The 27,400-nt window shown below is 49.4% G+C and overlaps 3 protein-coding genes and 1 pseudogene across 9 annotated transcripts in view; 2 read left to right on the top strand and 2 right to left on the bottom strand.

The window, feature by feature from the left end:
- The window catches only part of DBNDD2 (dysbindin domain containing 2), a 34,120-nt gene extending 9,782 nt beyond the window's left edge, over window positions 1-24,338 (bottom strand). The window contains exons 1-2 of the mRNA XM_060397054.1: window positions 24,291-24,338; window positions 22,808-22,875 (exon numbers count right to left, since the gene is read on the bottom strand). The gene's annotated coding sequence lies outside the window, so the exon portion shown is untranslated. The remainder of the gene's footprint in view (window positions 1-22,807; window positions 22,876-24,290) is intronic.
- Window positions 1-24,879, bottom strand: part of SYS1 (SYS1 golgi trafficking protein) — a 32,510-nt gene extending 7,631 nt beyond the window's left edge. The window contains exons 1-6 of one of the 7 annotated variants that reach the window (XR_006055723.1): window positions 24,748-24,879; window positions 24,291-24,553; window positions 22,808-22,875; window positions 8,818-8,894; window positions 8,209-8,650; window positions 6,785-7,845 (exon numbers count right to left, since the gene is read on the bottom strand). Coding sequence is in view for 6 of the 7 variants with exons in the window: in XM_042230182.1 (XP_042086116.1) it covers window positions 21,398-21,638; window positions 22,808-22,875; window positions 24,291-24,452 (471 nt within the window). In the remaining variant the exon portion in view is untranslated. Of the gene's footprint in view, window positions 1-6,784; window positions 8,651-8,817; window positions 8,895-20,373; window positions 21,639-22,807; window positions 22,876-24,290; window positions 24,554-24,747 lie in introns of those variants that run through there. The other 6 variants (XM_060397053.1, XM_042230185.1, XM_042230182.1 and 3 more) reach the window with 6 other exon arrangements.
- Window positions 7,286-7,892, top strand: LOC114117635 (large ribosomal subunit protein uL11-like; annotated as a pseudogene).
- Window positions 11,195-15,022, top strand: TP53TG5 (TP53 target 5). The gene is made up of 5 exons (XM_042230377.1): window positions 11,195-11,242; window positions 11,514-11,588; window positions 11,785-11,915; window positions 13,617-14,100; window positions 15,017-15,022. The coding sequence occupies exons 1-5, from the start codon at window positions 11,195-11,197 to the stop codon at window positions 15,020-15,022; spliced, it is 744 nt and encodes a 247-aa protein (XP_042086311.1).
- Window positions 24,880-27,400: the final 2,521 nt, after the last annotated feature.

Genomic DNA, 27,400 nt, shown 5'->3' with positions numbered 1-27,400 from the left:
AGGAAATTAGAAAAATATCTTGATTGAATAAAATTGAAATGTTGCAACCAGCCACCAAAAAAGCTCCCACTGTTCCTTGCCTTCTGTTTATTCATACTTTTGTATAGCTTTCTTCTGCACTCTATCAGAGTTATTCTACGTGACCAATAAAACATAGCAGATGGTACATCATGTCCATAAAAAAATTTAAAAGACCACAGCTTCCATCATGGGCGTGTATTCTCTCTGTTGTTTGGATCACTCACTCTGGGGGAAGCCAACTATTATGTTTTCAACAGCCCTATAGAGAGGCCCACATGGCAAGAAACTGAAGTTCCAGCCAACAGCCAGTGGAGAACAGAGGCCAGCCAGCAATCCCATGAGTGATCATGGAAACTGACTTACTGGCCCCAGTAGAGCCTTAAGATGACTGGAACCTTGGCCAGTAGCTTGGCTGCAGCTTCAGCAGTGACTGAGGCAGAACCACCCAGCTGGAGCAGTCCTGGATTCCTGATGCCAGAACCTTTGAGATGATAAATACTTCTTGTTTTAAACTGCTAAATTAGCACGTGTAGGGATTTGAGTATTGGGTCGGGTGCAGAGGTAACAGCACTCTGAAGTATGGAAGTGGCAGTGGACTGACCTAGACTTGGGAAGTGTACCAAAAGCTCAGAATGCTTTGAAAAAGCTGTGAATAGAAGCCTGGAACCTGGGCCTCCTGCACTGGGAGGGCGAAGTCTTACCCACTGGACCATCAGGGAAGGCCCTGCCCAGCATTTTCTTTAATTAATTTATTTTAATTGGAAGCTAATTACTTTACAATATTGTAGTGGTTTTTGCCATACGTTGATATGAATCAGCCATGGGTGTACATGTGTCCCACATCCTGAACCCCCCTCCCACCTCCCTCCGCATCCTATCCCTCAGGGTCATCCCAGTGCACCAGCCCTTAGCACCCTGTCTCATGCATCGAAGCTGGATTGGCGATCTGTTTCAGATATGATAATATACACGTTTCAATGCTATTCTAGCAAATCATCCCACCCTCGCCTTCTCCCACAGAGTCCAAAAGACTGTTTTTAACATCTGTGTCTCTTTTGCTGTCTCACATATAGCCTGCCCGGCATTTTAAACTGCATTTAGTAAGAGAGGTGGGGCTTCCCTAGTGGCTCAGTGGTAAAGAATCCATCTGCCAATGCAGGAGACCTGGGTTCCATCCCTGGGTCAGGAAGATCCCCTGGAGTAGGAAATGGCAAGCCACTCCTGGATGCTTGCCTGGAGAATCCAAGGACACAGGAGCATGGCGGGCTACAGTCCATGGGGTTTCACGACAGCATGCGCACAACTCAATGCGAGGGGTGGGGTAGAGAGAAATGCATCTACTTCATCTTGTTCAGAGCCAGAAACCCTTATTTTATGTTCTCTTTAACCCTGTGAGTCCAAGTGGGAATACTTCTGGATATAGAATCCTTTTAAGATCTTGTGGGTCACTCTGAGCCTTATTCAAGTCCACGCTATTAGACAAAAGCTATTGCTGGGAGAAATATCAATAACCTCAGATACGCAGATGACACCACCCTTATGGCAGAAAGTGAAGAGGAACTAAAGAGCCTCTTGATGAAAGTGAAAGAGGAGAGTGAAAAAGTTGGCTTAAAGCTCAACATTCAGAAAACGAAGATCATGGCATCTGGTCCCATCACTTCATGGCAACTAAATGGGGAAACAGTAGAAAACAGAGTCAGACTTTATTTCTTGGGGCTCCAAAATCACTGCAGATGGTGACTGCAGCCATGAAATTAAAAGACGCTTACTCCTTGGAAGGAAAGTTATGACCAACCTAGATAGCATATTGAAAAGCAGAGACATTACTTTGCCAACAAAGGTCTGACTAGTCAAGGCTATGGTTTTTCCTGTGGTCATGTATGGATGTGAGAGTTGGACTGTGAAGAATTGATGCTTTTGAACTGTGGTGTTGGAGAAGACTCTTGAGAGTCCCTTGGACTGCAAGGAGATCCAACCAGTTCATTCTGAAGGAGATCGGTCCTGGGTGTTCTTTGGAAGGAATGATGCTGACGCTGAAACTCCAGTAGTTTGGCCACCTCACGCAAAGAGTTGACTCATTGGAAAAGACTCTGATGCTGGGAGGGATTGGGGTAGGAGGAGAAGGGGATGACAGAGGATGAGATGGCTGGATGGCATCACCGACTCGATGGATGCTAGTTTGAGTGAACTCCGGGAGCTGGTGATGGACAGGGAGGCCTGGCATGCTCCAATTCATGGGGTCGCAAAGAGTCGGACATGACTGAGCGACTGAACTGAACTGAATGCCTACTATTGCTCTGAGATAAAAGCCTTTCTCTCTTAGGCTTCTGCTGAATTGGCTGACAGTCAACACCCTTGAGCTTTCTAGGATTCCTCTTGCTTGATTCAGAGGATCTGTGAGGCACACCCATCATTTCTTTTGAGGTCTTTTATCTGACTGAAGACTACTCTGCTGCATTGTCTGAAATCTTCCCGAGATGCACACAAAAGATTGATAGTTACATTCTCACTTTCCTTTGGACCATGTTTTTCTGGTGCTGCTGTGGATTTAAGCTTTGCTGGGAAACCACTCTTTAACTTTACTATCATTTGCCAGGTAGAGAGGCTGAGAATTTTCAACCACAAAGTCCTGGCTCCTTCATATTTAATAGTGTTCCCTTTTAGCTCAGGATTTCTCAACCTCAGCACTATTGACATCTCAGGCAGGATAATTCTTATTTGTTTAATGGTTACGTGGGGTCTTCCTTGCCTTATGCTGGCTTTCTCTAATTGCAGTGAGTAGGGGATACTCTCTAGTTACACTGCATGAGCTTCTCCTTGCTGTGGCTTCTCTTGTTTCGGAGCATGGACTCTAGACGTGTGGGCTTCAGCAGCTGCAGCACACTGGCTCAGTAGTTGCGGCTCCCTGGCTCTAGAGCTCGGGCTCAGTTGTGGTCCAAGGGCTTAGTCACTTCATGACATGCGGAATCTCCCCAGACCAGGGATGGAACTTATGTCCCCTGCATTGGTGGAGCATTCTTGTCCAATGTACCACCAGGGAAGTCCCAGGAGGGAGGTGGTGGTGTTGAGAGGGGTTTGTCCATTATAGAACATTCAGCAGCATCCCCAGCCCCTACTAACTAGATGCCAGTGATAACCTCTCCAGGTCTGATAACCAGAAATGTCTCCAGACATTGACAAAGGTCTCCCCAGGAGGCACCATCATGTGCTCACTTGAGAACTGCTGCCATTTCCCTACCACCTCTTGTGTTTAAGCAGCAAGAAGACACCAAGTTGCACCTTTAACACATGATTTGGAAATATCCTTAGCCAGATCTCAGCTCATTAGGCACGTTTTCTGCCTTCCACTTTACCTTGCATGCCGCCAATAAAAGATCCCCTGTGCCGCAATGGAGAGCCAACACAGTCAAATAAATACAAGAAAGCAGATCAATCTTAAGAGTTCTCATCACAAGGGGAAAAAAGGTTGTTGTTTTTTTTTTTTTTAAGGTAAATAGATGTGGGAAGAAAATATCTGCAAATCACACATCTTACAAAGGGACTCATCTAGTCTGTATAAAGAACGTTCAAAACTCAACAGTGAAAAAACAATCCAGTTGAAAATGAGCAAAAGATTTGAACAGACATTTCACCACAGAGCACAAAGAGATGGCAAATAAACACATTAAAATATGCTCCACATCAATAGCCAGTAGGGAAATGCAAATTAAAAGCACTGTGCATCCACTTTATGCCAGTTAATTAAAAGTTAGTGACCATACTAAAAGCAGGTCATGATGCAGAGAAGCTAACCGTTCAAACCTTGCTGATGGAACTGTAAAGTGATACAGTCCCTCTGGAAAATAGGTCAGCGGTTCCTTAGAAAAACTAAACACGTACTTACCATATGATCTAGCAGTCATCCTCGTTGACATTTGTTCCCGAGACATTAAACTATGTCCCTGTAAAACCTGTACATGAGTGCTCCTGCCAGCTTTATTTGTAACAGCCCTAAATGAGAAACAATCCAAATGTTCTTCGGTGGGTGAATGGTTAAACAAATCACGGCACATTCATACTGTGGAATAATACTCAGCCAAAAAGGAACAAATTATTGATACCCAAAACAACTGGATGGATATCGAGAGAATTGAGCGGGCGGGGGGCGGCGGGGTGGGGGGGGGGGGAAAGCACCAGGTTTGAAATGTTACATATTGTATGATTCCATTTATACAGTATAACACTGTTGAAATAACAAAAATATAGAAATGGAGATGGGTTGCCAGGGGTTAGGGGTCAGAGGAAAGAGGGCGTGGGCATGGCTATAAACAGCATTTGCGAGCGTGGAATGGCGGAACACTTCTGCATCTTGATCGTGGTTATGCGGCTCTACGAGTGGTTCCGACATTGGAACATAGTTAAGCAAGATGTACCCTTCGGGGGCGGGGAACGAGAGAAGGAGATATAGGACCTCTATTATATTTTTTTGGAATTTTCTGTGAATCTGTAATAATTTTTGTTCTAATTTATAAAAGGAACTGTTACACCTGCAACGACTTGGATGAATCTCTACAGCATTATCCTGAATGAAAAAAAGTCCATCTCGAAAGGTTACATACTGTGGGAGCCTACTCACATAACATTCTTGAAACAATAAAATTGCAGAAATGGAGAATGATCAGTGATTTTCTAGGGATTAGGGATGAGATTGTGGGGAGCGGAGCAGATAACACGAGAGAGATATTCACACTGATGGAACACACACACACAAATGAGTGCAGGTCAAACTGACAAAACCTGAGTTAGGTCTGCCTATCGTGTTCACATCAATCTCCTGGCTGTGATATCGCACTGATATGCCCAACATGGGTAAATCTCAAACACATTGTGCTAAGTGAATGAATTCTATTCAAAAGTCTATAAGCTATAGGATTCCATTTATATAATGTTCTGGAAAAGGTAAAGCTATAGGGACTGAAAATACATTCGTTGCTGCCAGGGTTGTGGGTGGGACAAGGAGTTAACTACAAATAGATTACACGGGAGAACTTAGGGAGGTTATGAAACCATTCTACACATTGACTGTGGTGTTTGTACAGTAACAAGAACTTATCATAGAGCTGCACACTAAAAAGGGTGAATTTTACCATATATAGGTGCTTCCCTGGTGTCTCAGACAGTAAAGAATCTGCCTGCAATGCAGGAAATCTGGGTTTGATCCCTGGGTGGGGAAGATTCCCCTTGAGAAGGGAATGGCTGCCCACTCCAGTATTCTTGCCTGGAGAATTCCATGGACAGAGGAGCCTGGCAGGTTACAGTCCGTGAGGTCAGAAAGAGTCGGATACGACTGAGTGACTAACACACGCTGTGGAACAAAACCACCACAAAAAAAGACTAGATCCACACCCACGAGTACGGCTGTTGTAGAAAGAAAGGAGGAGAGAGGGAAAGAGAGGGAGGGAGGGAGGGAGGAAGGAAAGAAGGAGGGAAGGAAGAATGAAAAATAACAACTGTTGGTGAGGATGTGGTGAAACTGAAATGTCAGTGGGAATGCAAAATAGTGCAGCCACTACAGAAAACGGTATGGTGGGTCCTCAAGAAATTAAAAGTAGCATTAGCATATGGTCCATCAATTCTACTTGTGAGTTTATACTCAGAAAGAATTTAAAGCAGGGTCTTGAGGAAAGATATTTGCACACCCACGTTCATAGCAGCATTATTCATGGAAGCCAAAAAGGTGGACGCAGCCCAAGTGCCCACCGATGGATGAGCAGATAAAATATGGTCTATACTTAAAAGAGGACAGTATCCAGCCCTAAAGGAAGGGAATTCTGGCACAAGCTGAACCTTGAGGACATTGTGCTGAGTGAAATAAACCATCACAGCAAGACACATAGTGTGTGATTCCATTCACATGAGGTACCTGGAGCAGTCAAATGCATAGAGACAGAAAGTAGGATGGTGGTTGCTGGGGTTGAGGGGCTGGGGAATTGGGGGCTGTCATTTAACAGGTATTGAGTTTCCATTTTGGGGGATGAAGAGTCTGGGAGACGGATGGTGGTGATGCTGCATAATGATGTGAAAGTACTGGACGCTACCGAACTGCCCACTTAAAATGATTAATGGTCAATGTTATGTGTATTTTACCACAACTAAGAGAAAAAAGAGAGGGTGGTGGTTTCTCACTGAAGTGCCTTGGATGTGATCCAGAAGGCTGACCAGCTACATGTCCATGGGTATCGCTCTGCCCATAAATGGTTTTTACCGTGTTAATGGAAGAGATGAACAAGACTGAATAGGGAGGTGCTGCTTTAGGAGCCATTGTTGGGGTATGACGTCTGGTCACAGAGAAAAACTGTCCCCCCTGGGGATGCACCCCCAAGCTTCTGAAGGGAGGAAAGGGAGTGACGGTGTGAAAAGAACCGGCTGGAACAGAACGTGGAGGCGGCTGGGCCAGCCGCCAGGGCCCACTCAAGCCCCGTCGCCTGGGAACAGTCCCAAGGCCCTGACCCTCAGGACCGGCTCCAAGCCTCTCAGCCTGTGATGGAGCCGGTCTGGCTCACTCCCCCGGGTTTGGCTGCCGTCACTCTGGGTTTCTACCTTCTATTCCAGCACATACCCCGCTTCACAGTTCTCTCCCACACCTGTAATTTGAAAATCCAGGAGCCCCACAGCCTTTTGCCTGGCAACCCTATTCTTTGTTATCTGTCACCATCTCTACGAAGCTTTCCCTGGCCTCCCCACGCTGCTCCTTAGGGTTCCAGCAGTCCGCTCACCATTACCCTTATCATAGAAAATGCCGTTTATTTTCATCTTTTCACAAAATACTTAGTGGGTACCTCTTGTCAGCCAGGCACTCTTCTAAGGCTCTGGGGGGTTAGCAATAAAGAGAACAGCCCCAAACCCCTGCCCTTGAGGAGCCCATGTTCTGGAGGGACCACTCCCCGGGCTCAGAGGAAGGCGCACAGCAGGGCCCCAGCTGTTGGTGCCGAGGTGGCAGGTGCAGATGATCCTGATGCAGCCCAGCAGAGGCCAGCAGAGTCCAGGACGAGCTGAGATCATGCTGACTGGGAGACGGAAGCCCGAGCAGGCAGAGGAGCCGGAGAGGACTGAGGCAGGCGGAGGGAGGGGTGGGGTGTTCGCCTGGCCTTCCCTCCAAAGTCGCCTCCTTGTGTCTTTTCTGACCCACAGCATCTTTTTTTGTTTTTACCGCCCACTCATCTCCGCCCTAATAAGAAAGGACGTGGACATATAAGAGGCTGTGCAGCTTTCAGCTTTCGGCTTAGAGGAGGCAAAGGTGCAACTTTCTTCAATCGTCCCGAATCCGGGTTCACCAGCCGCCTTCACCATGCCGCCAAAGTTTGACCCCAACGAGATCAAAGCCGTGTACCTTTTGCACTGGTGCACTGGTGGGGAAGTCCGTGCCATGTCTGCCCTGGCCCCCAAGACTGGCCCCCTGGGTCTGTCTCCAAAAACGGCTGGTGATGACATCACCAAGGCAACTGGTGATTGGAAGGGTCCAAGTATTACAGTGAAACTGACCATTCAGAACAGACAGGCCCAGATTAAGGTAGTACCTTCTGCTTCTGCCCTGATCATCAAAGCCCTCACGGAACCACCAAGAGAAAGAAAGAAGCAGCAAAACATTAAGCACAGTGGAACATCACTTTTGATGAGATCGTCAGCACTGCCCAGCAGATGTGGCATCAGTCTCTAGCTAGTGAACTCTGTGGAACCATTAAAGAGATCACCCAGCCTGTGGGCTGCAATGTTGATGGCCGCCACCCTCATGACATCATAGATGACATAAACAGTGGTGCTGTGGAGTGCCCAGCTAGTTAAGAACTGCAAAGGAAAAAGAAAAATAAAGGATTATTTGACAACCAAAAAAACCAAGAAGCTGTGCAGTAGTCTGGTCTTGGCCCACCTCCCCTAAAAGGCAGAGGTGAGCACCCACGTGAATGCACCTCCATCTGGGTGTGGTGTGGATTTGGTTCCCACACTTGCTGGGTATCAAACTGGCCAACTGAGTGGGTGGTGAGGGAGAAGCTGTACGTCACAAGCGCTTCTGATTATTCAGACACGGCCAGGTGGGCAGATTACTCAGAGCAGCCTGACTTGTTCAAATCTCCCACCATCTGGCCCAGCCCCTCACCAGGACTTTCTCTGTCCTCACCTTCTGCCACTACTTCTCCCCACTTCCCTCACCTCCTTCAGGTCTCTCCTCACATGCCATCTTGTCAGTGGAAGGGTCCTATTCCATTCTTCTTTAAAAAGCTTTTTATTTTGTATTGCAGGATAGACAATTAACAATGATGTGACAGTTTCAGGTGAACAGCGAAGGGACTCAGCCAGACATACACACTCTCAGCCATACACATACATTCTCCTCCAAACTTCCTCCCATCCAGGCTGCCACGGAACACTGAGCAGAGTTCCCTGGGCTGTACAGTAGGACCTTGTTGCTTATGCATTTCAAATATAGCAGTGTCCATCCTTTCGGTTGTGTTGGGTCCTTGCTCCTGCACCGGCATTTCTCTAGCTGTGGCGAGTTTCCTACTTGCGCTGCGCAAGCTTCTCATTGCAGCGGCTTCTCTTGTGAAGCATGGGCTCTAGGGCATGCAGGCTTCGTAGTTGCGGCTCACAGGCTCTAGAACACAAGTAAAGTAGTTGCGGTGCACGGGCTTAAAGACCCTGAGGCACGTGGGATCTTCCCAGGTCAGGGATCGAACCCATGTCGCCTGCAGTGGCTGGCAGATTCTTCACCACTGAGCTACCCGCGAAGCCCCATCCCTTTTAACACAGCAAACTTTCTACCTTTGTTCTCCATTTCCCGTCCACCTTGTTTACTTCTCTCCATACACTTCTTTCCATCTAATGTTAACAGGAACGTGCTGTTAACAGAGGCATGTGACATTTTTAGGAACTCAACTGGCTGGTCATTATGCAACATGATCATTAAAACTTATATCATACCAACTTCATCGAGTTAATGATATTAAAAACAAAGATGGAAAGTGCTCAAACTCAACACTTCCTAATTTCTTACCACCTTTTGCTACTATCTATGATCTTGGGAATATTTAGGACTGTAAAAATATGGTAGAAATACATAATATATAACGGAGGTGACTGCCTTTCTGTTCAAATCTGCATTCAGTGGCATCACTCTGGTAGGCTGAAGTATTTACACCACAGAAATCAGTAAGTGTGACGAATCAGGTTTGGGTTTATCATCCTATTGATTGTCTAGGCCAGGAGTCGGTCCTGGACCAAATCCAGCCCACTATTTTTGTAAATAAATTGTATTGCAACACAGTCAGGCCCACTCATTTCCTTATCTGTGGCTGCTTTCGCATTCCAAGAGCAGTTGAGCAGTTGCAACTACGTGGCCTGCAAAATTTAACGTATTCACTATCTTGCCAACCTCTGGTCTAGCCTTAAGAACACCATGGAGGAAATGTTCATTGGTGGCATTCAGTCACTAAGTCATGTGACTTTGTGACATGTGAGTCACACTAAGTCATGTGACTCTTTGCAACCCCATGGACTGCAGCACGCCAGGCTTCCCTGTCCTTCACTATCTCCCTGAGTTTGCTCAAACTCATGTCCACTGAGTTGGTGATGCTGTCCAACCATCTCTTCCTCTGTCACCTCCTTCTCCTCCTGCCTTCAAGCTTTTCCCAGCATCAGGGTCATTTCCAATGAGTTGACTTTGTGCATCTGGTGGCTAAAGCACATGGAGGAAACATTAATGTAACTGTCCTGTCTATAGCTGTTACAGGCAGATCTCATGGTATTTCACTTTCCTGCACTTCACAGAGAGTGAGGTTTTTACAAACTGAGGGTTTGCAGAAACCCTGTATTCAGCAAGTCCAACAGCATTTGCTCACTTCATGTCTCTGTGTCTCTTTTTGCTAATTTTCGCAATATTCCAAACCTTTTCACTATTCTACTTGTTACGGTGACTTGCGAGCCTTGATGTTACTCCTACAACTCACTGAAGGCTCAGATGATGATAAGGGTTTTTTATCAATTAAGTATTTTTAAATTAAGGTATGCACATTTTTCAGACATAATGCTATTATTGCACATTTAATAGACTACAGTATAGTGTAACTTTTATATACACTGGGAAACCAAAAGACTCTGGTAATTCACTTTATTGCAGTGGTCTGGAATTGAACCCACCATATCTCTGAGGTATGCCTATACACTGTAAATAGCCACACATACCCAAAAAAGGCTGAGCAAATACATTCCCAGTATTTGAAAACAGTGACAGTGAGCAAGTCGATCGGATCACTGAGAAATGAATTCCAAAATCTTCATTCCTCCACTTTTTCATTTTCTTCTTACTCTTTAGTATGAATGAAAACATCAACATTCATGTTGGAATGATACCTGTTCATCAATTACAACCATAAGTGGACTATGGATGCAAGAGTTAGGCAAAACTTGAGAAAAGTATACTGTAAGAGTAAATTGGCCCTACGGGATTCACAATAAGAGTATTTGTAGAATTTTATTATTTTCGATTTCTTTCAGTAAAATTTATGATAAACACACATTCACACACACATACACATACTTTATTTCAGACAGCCCATTATTGAATCTTTACAAGAACACATACTGTCTCTTCTCCACTAGAATGAAAGTTCCTTGATGGCAGAATTTTTTTTTATTCCAGCACTCAGAACACACCGGACACACAGCAGATGCACATGCGCGAACACGCATGACATGAATGAACAGACGAGCACAGGTGAGAACCAGGTTTCGCGGGCTGACTGTCAGACCTTATGTTTCCAGCTCCACCACTCTCCAGCTGTGTTGGCCTTGAGTAAATTATTTAATTTCTTTGAACCCTGATTTCTTCATTTAAAAAAGTGGGGGAGAATCTTCCTACCTTGCAGGGAAATAGTGACAGTGTATGCCTCTGCCTGGCACCCACCAGGTATCTGCACAGACAGGAGTCACCTTCTCACCCTCCACCCCTGCCACACACATACTCCTTGGAGACCTGCCACTGTCACACATTTCAGTGATGTCACAGCCCCCCTCCCTGGGAGCACCAGCACAAGCATCCTGACGCCCAGCCTGAGTGTGGGCTGAGCTGGGGGCAGACAGGCGCAGGCAGGGCCAGGTACCAGTCTTGCGCCATCTGTCCAATATGTGCCACAGCTCCAGCATGCGTCCATTGACAAAGAAGAGGCCCAAGAATAAGGTGGTTTCCAAGGTTGGACTTGGGACTGGATCTAGTGGAGGTCTCAACAAAGCATCCAACCACGCCCAGGGTGGGGGTCTTTCTGCCTAGGGGGAGGGGGAGAGGTGAAGGGGGTCAAGAGAGTTATAACAGGCTCCCCATTTCCACCCCCAAACCAAGGTGACAAAAATCACAGTCTAGGGTTTATCAACCCAAGCCCAGTGGAGAGGCATTAACGGGCGTTCAGGGGGCTCATCCTGTGTTAGCATTTCCCCTCACCTGCTCTTTCCCTCTCTCTTGTCAGATGCAAGCTAAGGAACCACAGGACAAGATACATCAGCCTGTCAGCAAAGTAATCGCACGGAACCGACTTAAAATGGTGAGATGCCGCATTTGGGTGCCCACTAAAGAAAGCCCCCACACTATGCTGCTCAGGGCTGCCATGGGTGACCCGGAAGGAGTCAACCGGCCTCACCATGAGCTGAGCTGAGCCAAACTCCAGGTGGGGGTTGGGAGGCTATCCCAAGAAAGCTGAAGCTTCCAATTCTTTTTTTCTGTCTCTTCATCCCTAGCAGGTATTAAAACACTTGTCACTCTTGAAGCTGCTCAAAAGCTCAAACCCTCGGATCCAAGAACTGCATAACCTGGCCAGAAGGTGTTGGAATTCACTGCTCAGGGTTCCAAAGATCCTGGGGCTCTCCTCTGGGTGAGCTTGGCCCACCCATGGCCCCCATCATGGGCCCAATAGCCGTCTTTACTAGGAACAGGCACTGTGCTAAAGTTTAGAAACCCGCTTTTTGATAAGGCTCTGGGAGAAAGGGAGCCATTTAGTAGCCCTATTTTAGTGATGGAGAGTTGGGGCTCAAGAGATGCTGTAACTTGTTCCATTAACTGAACTGCTAAGTGGCAGAGCTAGGATTTGAAGCTGTTCCCAGCTGAAATCAGAGCTGTTGTCATAAGTATGGTCATAATCATCCAATCATGGGACTAACTACCATCTGGGGCTCTGAGCAAGCGGGCCCCCTTCCTGCCCCTCCCAATTCATCACCACCCACAGATTTACCCACAGACTAGTCATCCTGCTGAGGCCCAGCTCCCTCCCACTAAGAAAGCTGACATTTATAAGGCACCTGCTAAGGGCTTCCCTGATAGCTCAGTTGGTAAAGAATCCACCTGGGTTCAATCCCTGGGTTGGGAAGATCCTCTGGAGAAGGGAGAGGCTTCTCACTCCAGTATTCTGGCCTGGAGAATTCCATGGATTGGGTTGGGAAAATCCCCTGGAGAAGGGAAAGGCTACTCACTCCAGTATTCTTGTCTGGAGAATTCCCTGGACTGTATAGACCATAGGGTCACAGAGTCGGACACAACTGAGCGACTTTCACTTTCACTCTTCAAGGGCCAGGTACCCTGCAGAGCATTTTCCCACCTAATCTACTCCATAAAAACCCTACTAGGTGTACAGAATTATCTGTTTTCAAATGAGGGAACTAAGGCTCTGACAGGACACCTTTCTTGCCCCAAATGACACAGACAGTAAGAGGCAGAAGCAACTCTGAACTGCAGTATGTCTCCAAAGCCTGTGTTCTCTAAGCCTCTTTCAGCCTTGCAGGACTGTGGTGAGGGTCCTGGGCCTGACACCTGGTGGGCCCCCAACCAGCGGTGGCCGGTGACTATCCTCAGTATTGTCTAACCCTGAGCGTGAGGCCTCTCCCTCCCAACACGTGCTCACCTAGGAAGGGGTGGCCACGTTGCAGGGGACTTCAGTCTGTGACAGATACCCTTTTGGAAAGTCTAACACCTCTGGCGAACTCCACCCCTCTGATTTCCTCCCTCTAAGTTGACCTCCTCAATACAGGAGATCAGGAAACACCGAGCCCAAAGGGTCAGGACCATCTAGTCCCAGAGTTTTCCAACCCTTTTTAAAGCAGCCAGCCCTAATGGGCCCCAAGCCCCAACTGTGTTGTTGAGAGGAAGCTATCCTGCCCCTCCAGAAGTGAGGCAGGATTGGGGGGGGGGGCGGTCATTGGAGCTACTTTCTAAGATGTCTTGGAACAAGAAAACAATTAAAAAAAAAAAAAAAAACTGGACCAGTCCACTCCATCAACTGAAATCCAGAGGCAGAGCCCTAACCTAGTGGCCGATGCAGGTAATAACACGTTTCTAGTGTCCTAACTGCTAGCCGTTGCCATAGGCTTTTCTAGCCTCTCACATCCCTTCTGCCACTGCTTGTCACCGCATCCCCTGCCCCCAGGCGCAAGGCTTCTGAGTGGTGGCGAAGCTTCTTTCCGGGCTCTCTGTGGCTTTCCTGACAGGCCCCCTGAACCAGCGGCAGCGCAGCTGTCTCGGGACTAGCGGAGGACCAGAGCCTCGGTCCTAGGCTGCTGACTGCTGTTCCTCTCCCTGCCAGGTACGATAATGCCTGGGATGAAGTGGAACAAAATAACAAAGAGCTCCAGGAGGAGGCTGGGTGTTCCTACCAGAAGCTGGACTCCACGAAATTAAAGCTCACAGGGGAGCCTGAGGAGCGTGAGGAGTCGAGGCCCAGGGCAGAGGAAGCTGTGTCACAGAAAGAGGAGCAAGTGGAGCCTGAGGCCCCGACAACATCGAGGGGTCACGGCCTGACCACGGGTCCCAGAGCCCAGGCAAGGCAGCCTCCCACTGGGGACCCCCAAGTCATCTTCCGGAAGACCCACCAGGACAGAACTCCCGTGAAGGATGTGAAGCAGCCGGAAACAGTGAACCAGCGGGTCTGGTTTGAGGGGCTGCCCACACGGGTCCACCTCCCAGGGCCTCGGGTGATGTGCAGAGCCTCCGCCTTGCGCTGGGTCAAGCGCTGCTGCACCCGCTTCTGCTCGGCGTCACTGGAGATGCCGATGGTCCATCGGTACAAGGTGTGGCACCTCCACCGTCAGGCCGGGGTGAAACGCTGGCCCCGAGCTGGGCCCAGAGCCAGGGGGCGTAGGGTCCAGAGTCTTGGGGGCTGTGGCTGTCGGTGCTGGGAAGCCCAACCTTCCGCCCAGAGAGGGAAGCCCAGAGAGGTGGAAGCCAATGACCAAGGCCATGCGGCAGGGCAGTGGACCTCTCAGGACCCCAGTAGGGGCTCTGGGGAAGGAGGACACTGGGAAACGTGGTCCTGAGGCGGGGCATCCATTGCCTAGAGGCCTAAGAGAGACCAAACTGCTGTGGTTCAGAATCTCATTGAGAAATGAGTCCAGGGATTTCCAAACGTTGGGGGAAGAGGGGAGAGGTCAAGCAGGGCTCTGCTGCACCCCATCCCCTCTTTGCTCTACACTCTATTTTATTTACTCATGCCTCGAATAAGACTTGGACTTCCCTGGTGGCTCGACGGTAAAGAATCCCCTGCTAATGCAGGAGACCTGGGTTCGATCCCTGGGTCGAGAGGATCCCCTGGAGGAGGAAATGGCCACCCACTCCAGTATTCTTGCCTGGGAAACATATATAAACAGAGGAGCCTGGTGGGCTTTGGTCCATGAGGTCATAAAGAGTCAGACACCACTTAGGGACTAAACCACCACCAGCACCACCACCAACCACAAATAGGATTTACTCTGAAAAGAAAGTTTCTTAGCAAAAGAAATACTTCAGCCCCTTTGCTGAGTTTCCAAGAAAAGAAGAGGGTGAGAGGCCTGGGGGTCCAGCTGAAAGGAGGCTGCCCCATCAGCAAAGCTGGCATCTCCAATGGGCTGGGCGTCACAGTGCCCCTGGTCCCCGAGCCCTCTCCCTGGCCTGCAGCGCCCCCTGGGGGTGGTCTTAACCGCCGACTGATGCTGAGGTCTCTGTTCGCAGGTGTAACCTTGGATGGGAGCCCGAGGTGTGCTGCGGAGAGGGCGGGAGATGGCACAGTCATGGACCAGGAGGGGAGGGCGGGAGAATTCCTAAGTCTACAAATAAAATCTCCCAAATGCCACTGGCTCTGCCTGGTTTTCTGGGGCTGCACAGGATGGAGGAAAGTGTCTCTCCGACAAGGTAAGGACTGGGGTGGGGGTGTGAATCACTACTTCAGGGTCATTTCAGTCTGTCCCCAGGTCCCTGATGGCAGTGTAGCTGCTACTGCTGCTAAGTCACTTCAGTCGTGTCCGACTCTGTGTGACCCCAGAGATGGCAGCCCACCAGGCTCCCCCATCCCTGGGATTCTCCAGGCAAGATTACTGGACTGGGTTGCCATTTCCTTCTCCAATGCATGAAAGTGAAAAGTGAAAGTGAAGTCGCTCAGTAGTGTCTGACTCCTAGCGACCCCATGGACTGCAGCCCACCAGTCTCTTCCGTCCATGGGATTTTCCAGGCAAGAGTAGTGGAGTGGGGTGCCATTGCCTTCTCCAACATCAGTGTAGAACCCGAATCAAAGAAGCCAGTGGGCTGTTCCCCTCCCCCACTCTGCAAGCTGGCCTCCTGGGCAGGGCACTCCATGAAGTCATAGAAGGGGAACGTTTGTTGTGTGCTTCCTGGTGACTCACAATGGCCCTGCAAGGCTAGGAGAGGAGGAAAGCACTGCGGCTCCGAGATGGGACGGTCCTGCGAAGTGGCACGGTAAGAGCTCTAAACCAGGTCTCCTGGCTGCTCCTCATTCCACCTCCTGAAGGGGAAAAGGTGCAACATCGCATCCAGTCTGTCAAACACGTGCATTGCACCCTTATTATCACAGCGCCCGATGTCAGTAGATGTCAGCTGGAAATGCGAACCGTGCCCCGTCTGGGTCACGGGAAGCACCAGTCAGGCCAGGAATTGTTTTTTTTTGTCTCACTGCTCACATGTGACAGACACAGCACATCCATCCTCCAACCCCACGTCCGGTCGGGTTACCCCCGCTGTCGGTAGGAGCCACGGGGCCCTGGATGTGCCGTTAGGGAGAGGAAAACTGAGGCGGCCCAGGCTTTCTCTGGATGAAGACTGTCATCCTCTGTCTTCCCCTGGAGGCAGGCAGGTGCCCTCAGGGAAGCAGCAGGGCCACCCCCAGGGAGTCAGGGGAATGATGGGAGACCCTCAGATTGGCAGGGAAGGGGGAAAGACAGGAGAGGCTCCCGCTGAATCCACAGGTTCACATCCCTCCTCCCCACTGGGGCCCAGCACTGTGACTGAGTATCCCTGGGGTGGGCATCAGCAGAAACCAGGCCATCACAGACAGCCTGGCATGGGACCACTCTGTACCTCACTGTTCCCCACCTGTGGTCACCAGGTGCAGAGTTCCCGTCCCTGGCATCCTGCCCCTATCCCTCCACATAACTTCCATTCCTGCAACCCCCACCTCAAGCTACATGCCCACTCCAGCCTTACTCCTGGGTACTCCCCATTTCGACTCCCTTGCCTGGCATCATCAATCCCATCAACCTTCTACTCAACCTTTTCTCCCAAGTGCCTTCCATTCTGTCAAACTTCAAGTAACCTTCTGACCAACGGGCTATCAGTGAGCAATCAGGGCAACTCACTCCCAAATCAACCAACCAACCCTGGGGGCAAAGAGGGCTGCACTAATCTTCATTCGAACCTTCCCCCGGGGAGCCCCAAGCAGGGGATGAAAAGCCCTGAGCCTAGGGGAGATTGACAACTTCTGCTTTGCCCAACTGGGAGCCAGAGCTGGGCCTGAGCGGCCCATGGGGAGGCCGTCGGGTGAGCAGACAGGAGCCTGTGTGCCTAGGCTGGTTGGGACCCAGCATGGCCAGCGTGCTGGCCTTGGAGCCTTATCCCTTCTACCTGCTGGTATTTAGGCTCAGGCAACCCGCCTCCCATGATCCCAGAACCAGGGTCTCTCCACTACCACTCTCCCTTTGTTTAACGACCTCAACCTGAGGCTCCTCTTCAGGGTTCAGTTAGATCCTGATTTGGTCAGGATGCTGCAAATGATCTCGGAGGTACAGAAACTGACTACAGGAGAAACGGCCAACCAACAGTTAACTAGGGAAAAATGTTAAGTGTTTGAATTTTTAACAAGTCACATGATCTCTGAGAGCCTATTTCATCTGTTTATAAAAAGAGGGATACTAAGAGCCATTCCAGAGGGCTCTGAGCAAATCAGGCTTGATGCAGCTGAAATTAGCTTGCGGGATGTTGAACGTTTGGCCTTTTTTCCATGCCTCCTTGCCATAATAAAGCCCCAAGGCCAGTACTGGCCCTGTTTCTCACTTATGGGCAGTTGGCTAACTGCCCACCTTTAGGGAACCAGCTGCTTGTTTAAAAAGCCAACCTTATGTTCCAGTTCACAACCTTTTGCTAAAATAGCATCTGGATCCTGGAGGCTGCCCCTCTCCCAATGTGGGCCATGAACTATTTAAACATGTTTAGAATATGAAATGGGGACGAGGTTGCTGAGGCCGACAGGCCTGGCTTCTTATCAGCTGTTTGATGCTGAGGAAAGCTGTTTATTCCTAAACCTGTTTCATTGTCTGCATAATGGGGAAAACATTGGCGCCGCTGTCACTGGATTAAGTTAGAAACGTGTCACTTTACAGCACGCAGCACATAGGAGCTCAATACTTTGTTGCTGTACTTACGTTATGGGCACAGTCCTGTCCCCCATCTAACAGCCAAGGCTCCGAAGAAAGGGGTCTCCTCTGCAAAATGGGGAGGGGGTCGTGGTGCCTTAATCCTAACTGCTTAGATTCATGAATCACTTCTTACATATCACGCACAGTGCTTTACATATGACATCTCAATGAACCCTCACAAACCCAGGGAAGGTTAAGTAGCTTGTCCAAGGTCTCAGAGCTAGCAATGGGACTCCAGGACTTAACCGGGCACTCCACGGCCGCTCTCTAAAGCCTTCTAACATAGGGCCCCCTAGAATTGTCCTTGGCTTGGCCAGCTAGGCAGGACAAGGATTAAAGCTCTCAGCTCTCTCTAACCCCTTGTCTCAGTACTGTTTCATCACCCTTTGCTACTTTCCTACAGAAAACCTCAAACAAGACAGTAGCTTTAAAAAAAAAAAATACATATGTATTTTTAATTTGGCTGAGCCAGGTCTGTTGTAGTATGTGGGATCTAGTTCCTCCACCAGGGACCAAACCTGTGCCCCCTGCCTTGGGAGCATGGAGTCTTAGCCACTGAACCACCAGGGAAGTCCTCCAAGGCAGCAGCGTTTAATTCCCCCTCCACAAGGCCGCTCTCCTTTGGGCCCAGAATTGGCCCCTACTGCCCCAGCCCCTAAGGCTCTGTGGTCCCTGGGCTAAGTGCTGACTGCCCTCTAGGAATGCCAGGAGGAAGCTACCCTGATCTGGGGAGTCCCTGAAGAGAGTATAAGACTCACCTTCCAGGGGAAGTTAACCTGTTTTAATTGTCCCTCCCATCAGACTCAAGGGGACCTGGAGCTTCCCTCCACCCCAACGCCCGGTGCCATTCTGGCCCCCGTTTGGCTCTGATCTGGACAGGCCTGCCTAGAACTAGGGGTTAGAGGCATCCTCTGAGGTAGACATCCCTTTCTCCCTTACCATCCTTCTTTCAGTTCATAAACTAGTCTGAGTACCAGCTATGTCCTAGTTTCTACTTCTCTCTCCAGATAGCTGGAGTTGAGTAGTGAACGGGGAGAAGAACAGGGTGTCTAGCCATCACACCCCTACAAAGTCAACAGCTACACCAACTCAGTGGGCGGGTGGAGGTAACTTTCTGATCTAGGTATTCTTCTTTATCCTTTGGAAATAAAAACATTGCTGACATCCTCATGTTTCCTTGAAAATCTGCGGCCATATTTAATGTACTGCCTATTAGCTTTTCTTGGAAAACAAGTAATATTTACAATGCTTTTTACATCCTTAGTATTTACAACAATACAGTAGGATGAGAAAGTATGATTACAAAGTGGATTGTTTAACCAATAAAATGTAAACATTCTTGACTATTAATGTCTTCAAAATGAGTTTACTAATTTCATTACTGAAACCCAAATCCTGGTCTGCCAGCTCCTAACGTAACCTTGGGCAAGTTCCTTACAGTTTCCTCACCTGTAAGACACAGATGGTTTTCCTACTTCTTCCTTTTTTTTTTCGGTCACACCGAGCAGCATATGGGACCCTAGTTCCCCAACCAGGGATCAAACCTGTGCCCTCTGCACTGCGAGTGCAGAGTCTTAACCACTGGACCCTCAGGGAAAGTCCCAATACTTTCTACTTCGGAAGGTTGTCGGGAAGATTAAGTGAGCAAGGAGACGTACAGCACTTCGTCTCCTGTTGGACATCTCTTATACTCAGTGGATGCTATTACTTCCTCTCTGGAATTTGCCTCTAGACACTGCTTTGTCACTTTAGAATTCACTGACATCTCAGTAAAGTAGCAGCTTAGTCATTATTCAAAAAAAAAAAAAAAAACCACGTTGGCTTCCCTGACTTTTGGCAGTTTCCAAAAAAGATCCAACTGACACTCTAGGGGCAGAGACCCGTCATCAGAGAAGACATGCAGCGGGGTGTCACAAGCCCTTGTGGGAAAGTCCAGGTGTGCCATCACAGCCAGAGCCACCACCACGGTGGACATGAGGGCTCTGAGGCTTTCCTCAAAATAAAGGGCGTCACCTGCCTGTGGAGTCTCTGGTGTCTGGGGGAAACCCACTGACGCAGGGCAAGCCATCTCAGCCCAGTCTCACCTCCTGGACTCTGCAGCCAGGATTAGCGGCCCACTAACAACCCGCTCCCTCCCCGCTTGGCCAGGGCACCCTGCTTCTGAGGCGCCTCACCCGAGCCTTTTCCCAGCTTCTGCCTGAGCATGTTCACTCTTCAGCTTTCACCCTGTCAGCCTCCACTTCCTATCCTGCGGGGCTGGGAGCCAGGAGGCTGGAAAGGCTTCTCGGGGAGATGGCACAAGTTCCCATCTACGTAGCCCTAACTCTGAAAGAGGAACTCCGTCAGCTCGCTCAGGGAGGCTACAGAGGGCCCGAGGGGAGGGTTTCCAGGAGGAACTGGGTCTAGACCGGTGTGTTTCACTGGGCACAGTCAGAAATCACCGGCAAGTAGGAAAGGCGTCCTGAGTCATGGCGGTCACCCAAGGCAAAGCAGAGAAGGCTACAGGTGGGGTGGGGGTGGGACACAGGAGTTCCCTGCACTCCATATTTTAACCAACTAGAAGGTGGCCTAATAATTCTTAATAGCTCCTGGCTCTAATGAATGTCTGACTGTGCTGACCCCTCCCAGTCCCAAGCATGGCGTTATAAAATAAAGCGCAGGCAGAACCATGGAAAATACTGTATTTCTGTACACAGGAAGGGCAGCTGCAAGCCCCCTCACAGAGGACACTCCACCTCAAAGAAATACCTTGGTAGCAAATTTCTATCTCCTTCAGTACAATCAAGTACACCTCAAGCTGGAAGGCTGAGCTCCCTGGGTCTGGGGCGCTCACGGTTCCCTCCCACTGTGGGATTCCAAATAAGGCAGGAAAAGGGAACTACCACCAGAACGGAGGTCCTGTGGGAGCTGGAGGGCCTGGTCATTCCTAGAGAACAGGTCGTGACTCCAGGTCAAACACGAGATGGGCAGCGATGCTGGGATTCTTCTCTGGGTCCTCTGGCCCACTATGTGGAAAGCTGGCAGGAGGGTGGGGACCCAGTAGAGAGAACCAGAGTCACGGGGTTCAGGGGCGTGTGCGCGCATGCTTGCAGCAGAACACAGGTTGTGCGTTTTTTGGGTTTTTTTTTTTTTTTTTTTTGCTTGATGCCTCCACCTGCCATTCTCTGCCTGACAGCAGCCTGCTACTTACTGGGCACCTAGATCTCTTTCTGTGGCTTTGGATCCAGAAACCAAGGGTTGTTCCAACTGAACAGCTGCAGTCAGGGCAACGTGGAAAAGGTATGTAACTGCTGTCCCAGGAGGTAAGACAGATGGCTAAACAGAGCGGTTTGCTCCGATCAGTTATCGTTGATTTTTTTTTTTTTTCCTTTTTAAAATAACAGGCTGGTGACAGGTATGGTGGCTCAAGAGTGACATGGTTCCGATTCTGCTATTACCCTGAAAGAGGTGCCCACGCCGACCTCCCAGACACCAAGGCTTCCGCAGACAGAGGTGGTTCTTGCAGCTCTGATCCTGCCCCGCTACCCACCTTCTTGACGGGGGCCTCACTCTCTCCCCCACACCAACCAAGACTTCACATTTCCCAGGTTCCTCTCAGGCCTGGGCTGGACCTCATCTGGCGGTCCGAGCAGCCCAAGGGGTTGGAGGGGTGGTCAAGTGCCCAGCAGGGTGTCCAAAGGACCCAACACTACACACTGGACTTCGGGGCTGAGTTGAGGGGGATCTCCTTGAGCTCCGACCGCATGCATAGGTACTCCCCGATGACAGCCATGAGCGCAATGCACACGGCCTGGACCAGCCACCAGGTCAGCGCCGAGGGGAAACGGGAGCTGTAGAGCCAGCAGCCCAGGAGGTGAAAGAAATGGACAGTGACCGTGAAATCCAGACACTGCTTCCCTCGCCGGATGAAGTACAGCAAGCCCAGGGCACTGTGGGGAGAGGACGGCAGTGAGCTGTCACTGGGTTGTCCTGGCCTTCGATTAGCTTATCTGGGGGAGTGTGGGGGGACAGGATGACAGCACAGGGGTCAGAAGCAAGCGAGAGAAGTGGGAGGCAGGGGCTACATTGTCAGATGCCCAGAGGAGCCCGGCGGGTAGTGCTGAGAGTAAGTCAGGCGGGGAAGGAGGAAAAAGTATGAGCGTGACGATCAGGGCAGCTGCCACTCAAGGGGCTCCGAGAGACTGGGGAGGGCTATGGCACCACGAAGCAGACATGTTCCATCTAAAGTGGGGCCTAAAGCGAGACAAACCACCAGGCTAGAAGGCTGGCCTGGAATTGGTTGATCATCCCATTTTCTTAAGAGACACCAGAAATCTAGATTTTTAATATAAAATATCCTGATTTTCAATTAAGTGGAAAAAAACATCTTAAACACCCTGCGTGGGTTGACAACTGGGTAAGTCAAACAGAACATATCTGGGAGCCAAATCCAGGTCACAGTCACCCCACCAGTTTTCAACCTCCAGTGAAAGGTCAAGAATAGCAATGTGCAAGGCACTGTTCTAAGTACCTTCTGTGAATGAACTCGTGAAACCCTTACCATTATGAGGTGGGTAATATTATTAGCCTCATTTTACTGGTGAAGAAACTGGGGCTTAGACAGACTAACTGGTCCACAGTCACTAGACTAGTGGTAGAGCTGAGAGTCAAAGCCAAGTGAGTCAGCCTCTGGAGCCTAAGCTCTTAATCACTTCGCTTAGACCGCCTCTCAGTCCAAGTCCTCAGCATGCAAGTGAGGACCTGACGCCCAGAGAGAAGGGCAGGAACCTGGCTAATGGCGCATGGGCCAAGAATAGAATCCAGTTCTCCTGACTCCCAGTCCAATCCTTCCCTCACCTCACTCCACATCAGGGAAGTGATCTGAGAGGGAAGCTGTCCCCAGGCGGCATGCTCAGAGTGACATAAGAGCTTTCCAGCCAAGTCAAAACAGTGGTGGAAGAAATCCTATGAGGGAGCCAGTCCCAGAACTGGTCTCTGCCACCCACGTTCGTCTACCTCTACCCAGGAACAAGTGCCAGCCTGCGTCAGGACCAAATTCAGAAAGTTAGTTCCAGCGCTAAGACCCCAAAAGCTGGACAGGAAAACTGGTGATACTCACCAGGTGAGGGCGTTGAGGACGAAGGACATCGTGGAGAGCCGGCCTGGTGGGGTGGAAAAGCCCAGGATCTGAAGGGGAAATCACAAATGGAAACATGCTGGAGGAGAAAACTGGCAGAGCCCCTAGGCTCCAGGAGCCCCCCTCAAGGAACAAACATCCTGCCGGGACCAGAGAAGCCAATACGCCCCTTCGTCTGTACGGCGGCCTGTTTCTAAAAAGCTGCTTTTACAGACATCCGTCACAGTAGCCAGGAAAGGATCACTATCCTCATTTTACAAAGAAGCAATAAAAACCCAAAGAGGTGAAGTAACTTGCCCAAAGTGATACAGTAAGTAAACAGCATAAAAGTTGGAACAGTGTTCAGCAAACTATGGCCCCAGGGGCCAGGGACTTATTTTTGTAAATAAAGTTTTATTGAAACACAGTCACACCTATTCACTTAGTATTGTCCATGGCTGCTTTTGTGCTATGATGGCAGAATTGAGCAGCTGGACCTAAAATCTTGCCCTTTACAAAAAGGTCTGTCAACTACTGGTCTAGAATTCAGGTAGTGTGCATGAGATAGCTCTTCAACAAAGCCTCAGATCTGCACATGTCCTTCTCAGGAGGACAGAGCCTCCTAAGAGGATACGACTAGGTACCTGGTGGGTATGCAGCTTCCATCACTATTGTTACAGTACTATCGAATACCAAACATCTACACTTTCAGCATGCAACAGTGACATTCATTACTCCATAGTATCCTCACAATAACCTCATAAAATTATTATTACTGTTGTCGTTACCTTTTTTGGATAATAGCTTGCTTACTATTACCTCTTTTGGGATAGTAACTTGCCCAACGGCTACACAGAGGATAAGCAGGAGAAAAGATTCCATCCCAAATCTCCTGGCTCCAAGAACTGTTCTTATTACTACATACCACATCTGCCTCTGTGAAGCTGACACTTCACCTTCCGTTACACTTTTACAAAGCACTTTCTTATTCCCAGGCCCCTCTGGGTCTCATAACATTTTGCTGAGGATTATTTTACTCTGGAAGAGGAAACAGGCTCAGAAAAATGAAGCAACTTGCCCAAAGTCCCACAGCTGGTATGTTTCAGCCTGGGCTGGACACTAAGCATTCTGAATCCAAAGCCAAGCTCTGTGTACTGCAGTCCACGGCCTCCTGCTAGCGGTCTCATGATTTTGCACACAGGAAAAGTGATGGTTCAGAGAGAGGACAACACTTGCCCCAGGTTACACAGCTAGTACGTGTAACTTAAACAGAGGCCTGACTCCAAAGTCCAGGCAGTTCCCACTATACCTCCACGAATGCTCTTTTACCCATTCCCCCCGCCGCAATTTGGCACCCGAGATCCTGGGGCTTAGAGAAGTGGAAGTCACTTCCTCAGCGTCAGGTGGTCCAGCCAGGTCTAGGGCCTGGTAGTGTCAGATCACCAAGTGAGGCCGAAACGCCGCCCGCGCCAGCCCCGGATCCTACCTCAGCGTCGAACACCTGGTCCAGCGAGGGGCTGCTGTGCACCAGCCCGTCCACCAGCGCCAGCCACAGGCCCAGTGAGCCGTAATAGACGGTCTGCATGAGGACGATCTGCGACAGGATCAGCAACGGGTCCCACACGTAGCTGCGGAACTGGCCCGCCATGCCGGCCCCCGGGGCCCGGCCGCCGCCCAGGCCCGGGTCAGCGCCGTCGCCGCGCCATGGGCCCCGGGCCGCCCCTGCACCTGCGAGGACACACGCCTGGCCTCAGCCAGCCCGCCGTCACCATGACAACGTCGCCCCGCCCGGGAGGAGGGACTGGGATGGAAGCGGCGAGCCCATTCCGGGAGCGGGAGGGAGGTCGGAGCGGACAGACCCATTCCCGGCGTGAGGGGAAACCCTGCCCTTTCCAGCTTGCACAGGCCCCGCTCGTCCTCGAGCTCCTGTGGGGTTCACTCACCGGTTACGGTCTCGAGGATCCGAAGCGTCCGAGCGCGGCCCAGCCGCACCGACTGGCTACCGAAACGGTGCTGACAGTCAGGACCATGGAGGAGAGGCCCTACCGGCCTAGAGAGGCAAAGGTCCACCGGCTGCAGTGGCTGTAGCGGCTGCGTAGGAAGGAAGCATTTCCGGGGTGGAGGGGGCGGGGCTGAGATTGCGCAGGCGTGGTGCCAAACAAAGTAGGGCAGCCCGGAAATGAAGTGTGCACATGCGCGCAAGAAAAATATGAAGGCGAACGGAAGTATGGCAACAGAACGTAGAGCTTGCTTGCCCTCTAGAGGAGAATGTTGAAAGAAAAAAAAAAAAAGAGGGCGGAGAGAGCAGACAGTTGAGTGGCAAAGGGCGAGGGAAAGATGTTTGGGAGTTAACGAAATGATAACGTTCATTCCGTTTTGAGCCTAAACTCCCAACATCTTCTTTCTCCTAGTTAAAGGCTGGGATAGCTTGAAGTGAACCAGCCAGCGCACATGATTTTGCCACTGTTTCTAGTTTATAGATAATTTAAACTAAGCACCAGGGAAGGAAAGCAACATCACTGTTTCAAAGATATAGAGTTAGTGGCAGTTAGAATTCAGGTGGGGATTTCCCCGGTCATCCAGTGGTTAAAACCCAGCCTCCAATGCAGGGGGCAGGAGTTTTATCACTGGTCCAGAAGCTAAGATCCCATCTGCAACATGAAATGGCCAAAATCAAACAAACAACCTGTTTTAAATTCAGGTGCTTCCAATACCGCAGCACTGATTTTATGCCCTACTGAGTGTCAGGAAGATTTGTACATGTTAAAATGTACTGTTAAAATGAGACTGTCCTTGTCCTCAGACACAACTTAGCTCTATTAGAAGACACAGTAGTGGGTGTTTTATAATGTACATATTCAGTTATAGCTGTATATCCGTTTATATTTATAACAGGTGAGGGCAGGGGGGAGGCCCAGGTTCCGGAGTCATACCTGGAAGCAGATCCTGACGCTGTCTGCCACCATAACTCTTTCCTCTCTAACCTCTTCTGAGTCCAAACAGTGTGGACATTCAGTAAATATTTGCTGAATAAGTCAAGAATAGAGAAAGGGCAACAGCAAGTTGATGAGTCATTTTACTCCTGCCTCAGCCAACGAAACCCCCTTGATTTTCTTGATCGTAAGTTCTCCTCTGGAATGGAAAGAAGGGAAGTAACTGGTTCCAGGAAAACAATTCAGGTTTTCGAGAGCTTGCCATACTAACTGGGTGACTAGCAAGTCACTTCCTTCTTTAAACCTCAGCTTCCCCGTTTATGAAATGAGGAGTTGGACAAGATTAATGTTTTCCATCATTTAATCTACCCTCTGCTAATTATTTTCACATTAAAAAAAACTTTTCAAAGACCCATGTAACTTGCCAATCAGAACTTCTGAACAGCATGTGATAACCATGTTATCACTTTGAGCTGATCCAATTCCAGACAAAGGTAAAGAAACCTGAGACTCTATCAAAAGTAGACGTGTGACTTTCCTTATCATTTGGAAATATTGTAAACAGTTCCCTTGGACTCCGGTTTGGAAGTCATTAAGGCTCGAAGATTTCTGAGGTGCTTTCCAGCTCAACAGTTCTTTTAAGCACCTTGTTTCAGCTCAACAAACCTCTCTGGTCTATTAATGACTCACATGATCTAGTGCTTCTGAGAAAACATCTTCCGTTTATTACGTATCTATGTGATCTTGTTTCATCCTCATAATTAGAGAAGATATGGGAATTCCCTGGCAGTCCAGTGGTTAGGACTCTGCACTTTGACTGCCAAGGGCCTGAGTTCAATCCCAGTTGGGGAACTCAGATCCCACAATGGCCAGAATAATAATAACAATAATAATATAATCAGAGAAGGTAGATATTATCCCCCACTTTAAAGGTGAGGAAACTGAGGTTCCAGGATGGGGCATGACTCTACCCAGGTCAGAGCTCATAAGAGGTTGAGATGGGATTCAAATCTAGGACATCTGACTCCAAATACCAACATACCATTCCAGACTTTTAAAAAAGAAAAAAAGAAAGGGGACTTCGTTTTCATTGGCACAGTGGATAAGAATCTGCCTGCCAATGCAGGGGACCCGGGTTTGATACCCGGTCAGGGAAGATTCCCCATGTCTCAGAGCAACTAAGCCTGTGAACCACAACTACTGGCCACAAGTAGTGAGCCTGTGTGCCGCAAGACTGAAGCCCGCTGGCACTAGAGCCTGTGCTTCACAAGAGAAGCCACCATAAAAAGAAGCTTGCGCACCTCAATGAAGAGTAACCTGCACTCACTGCGAGTAGAGAAAGCCCATGCACAGCACCAAAGACCCAGTGCGACCAAAAATAAAATCAAACAAATAAATAGACAAAAGGAGAGGAAGGAAAGAGACAGTGAGATATGTGATGGGATGGTGGGAAGGGGGAAAAGGAGCAGTGAATCCCTAGGTTTAAGTGGTTCTGGGGGTGTGGGGTTAAGAAGAGATTGAGGCAGAGTTTCCAGAAAAATGCTTGAGATTCAACTTGGTTTTGGTTCCTCTATCTTCTGGGTGCTGGATGGTGTGGCTCTTCCTGAGTCAGGCCCCCTCAAGTGACAATTGGCCCTTCTCCACTCTGTCTCCTCCCTTGGAG

This window comes from Ovis aries, chromosome 13, assembly GCF_016772045.2.
Source record: "Ovis aries strain OAR_USU_Benz2616 breed Rambouillet chromosome 13, ARS-UI_Ramb_v3.0, whole genome shotgun sequence".
In the NCBI taxonomy this organism is placed as follows: Eukaryota; Metazoa; Chordata; class Mammalia; order Artiodactyla; family Bovidae; genus Ovis; species Ovis aries.
The sequence above is the reverse complement of the archived record's forward strand: the minus strand, read 5'-3'. Positions and strand labels throughout refer to the sequence as shown.

Bases quoted from the DNA above. Each gene is read 5' to 3' on its own strand.
- TP53TG5 (XM_042230377.1), top strand. From the start codon at position 11,195: ATGCGTCCATTGACAAAGAAGAGGCCCAAGAATAAGGTGGTTTCCAAG. The intron at 11,243-11,513 runs GTTGGACTTGGG...CTCTCTTGTCAG, and splicing joins AGAATAAGGTGGTTTCCAAG to ATGCAAGCTAAGGAACCACA. The intron at 11,916-13,616 runs GTGAGCTTGGCC...TCTCCCTGCCAG, and splicing joins ATCCTGGGGCTCTCCTCTGG to GTACGATAATGCCTGGGATG.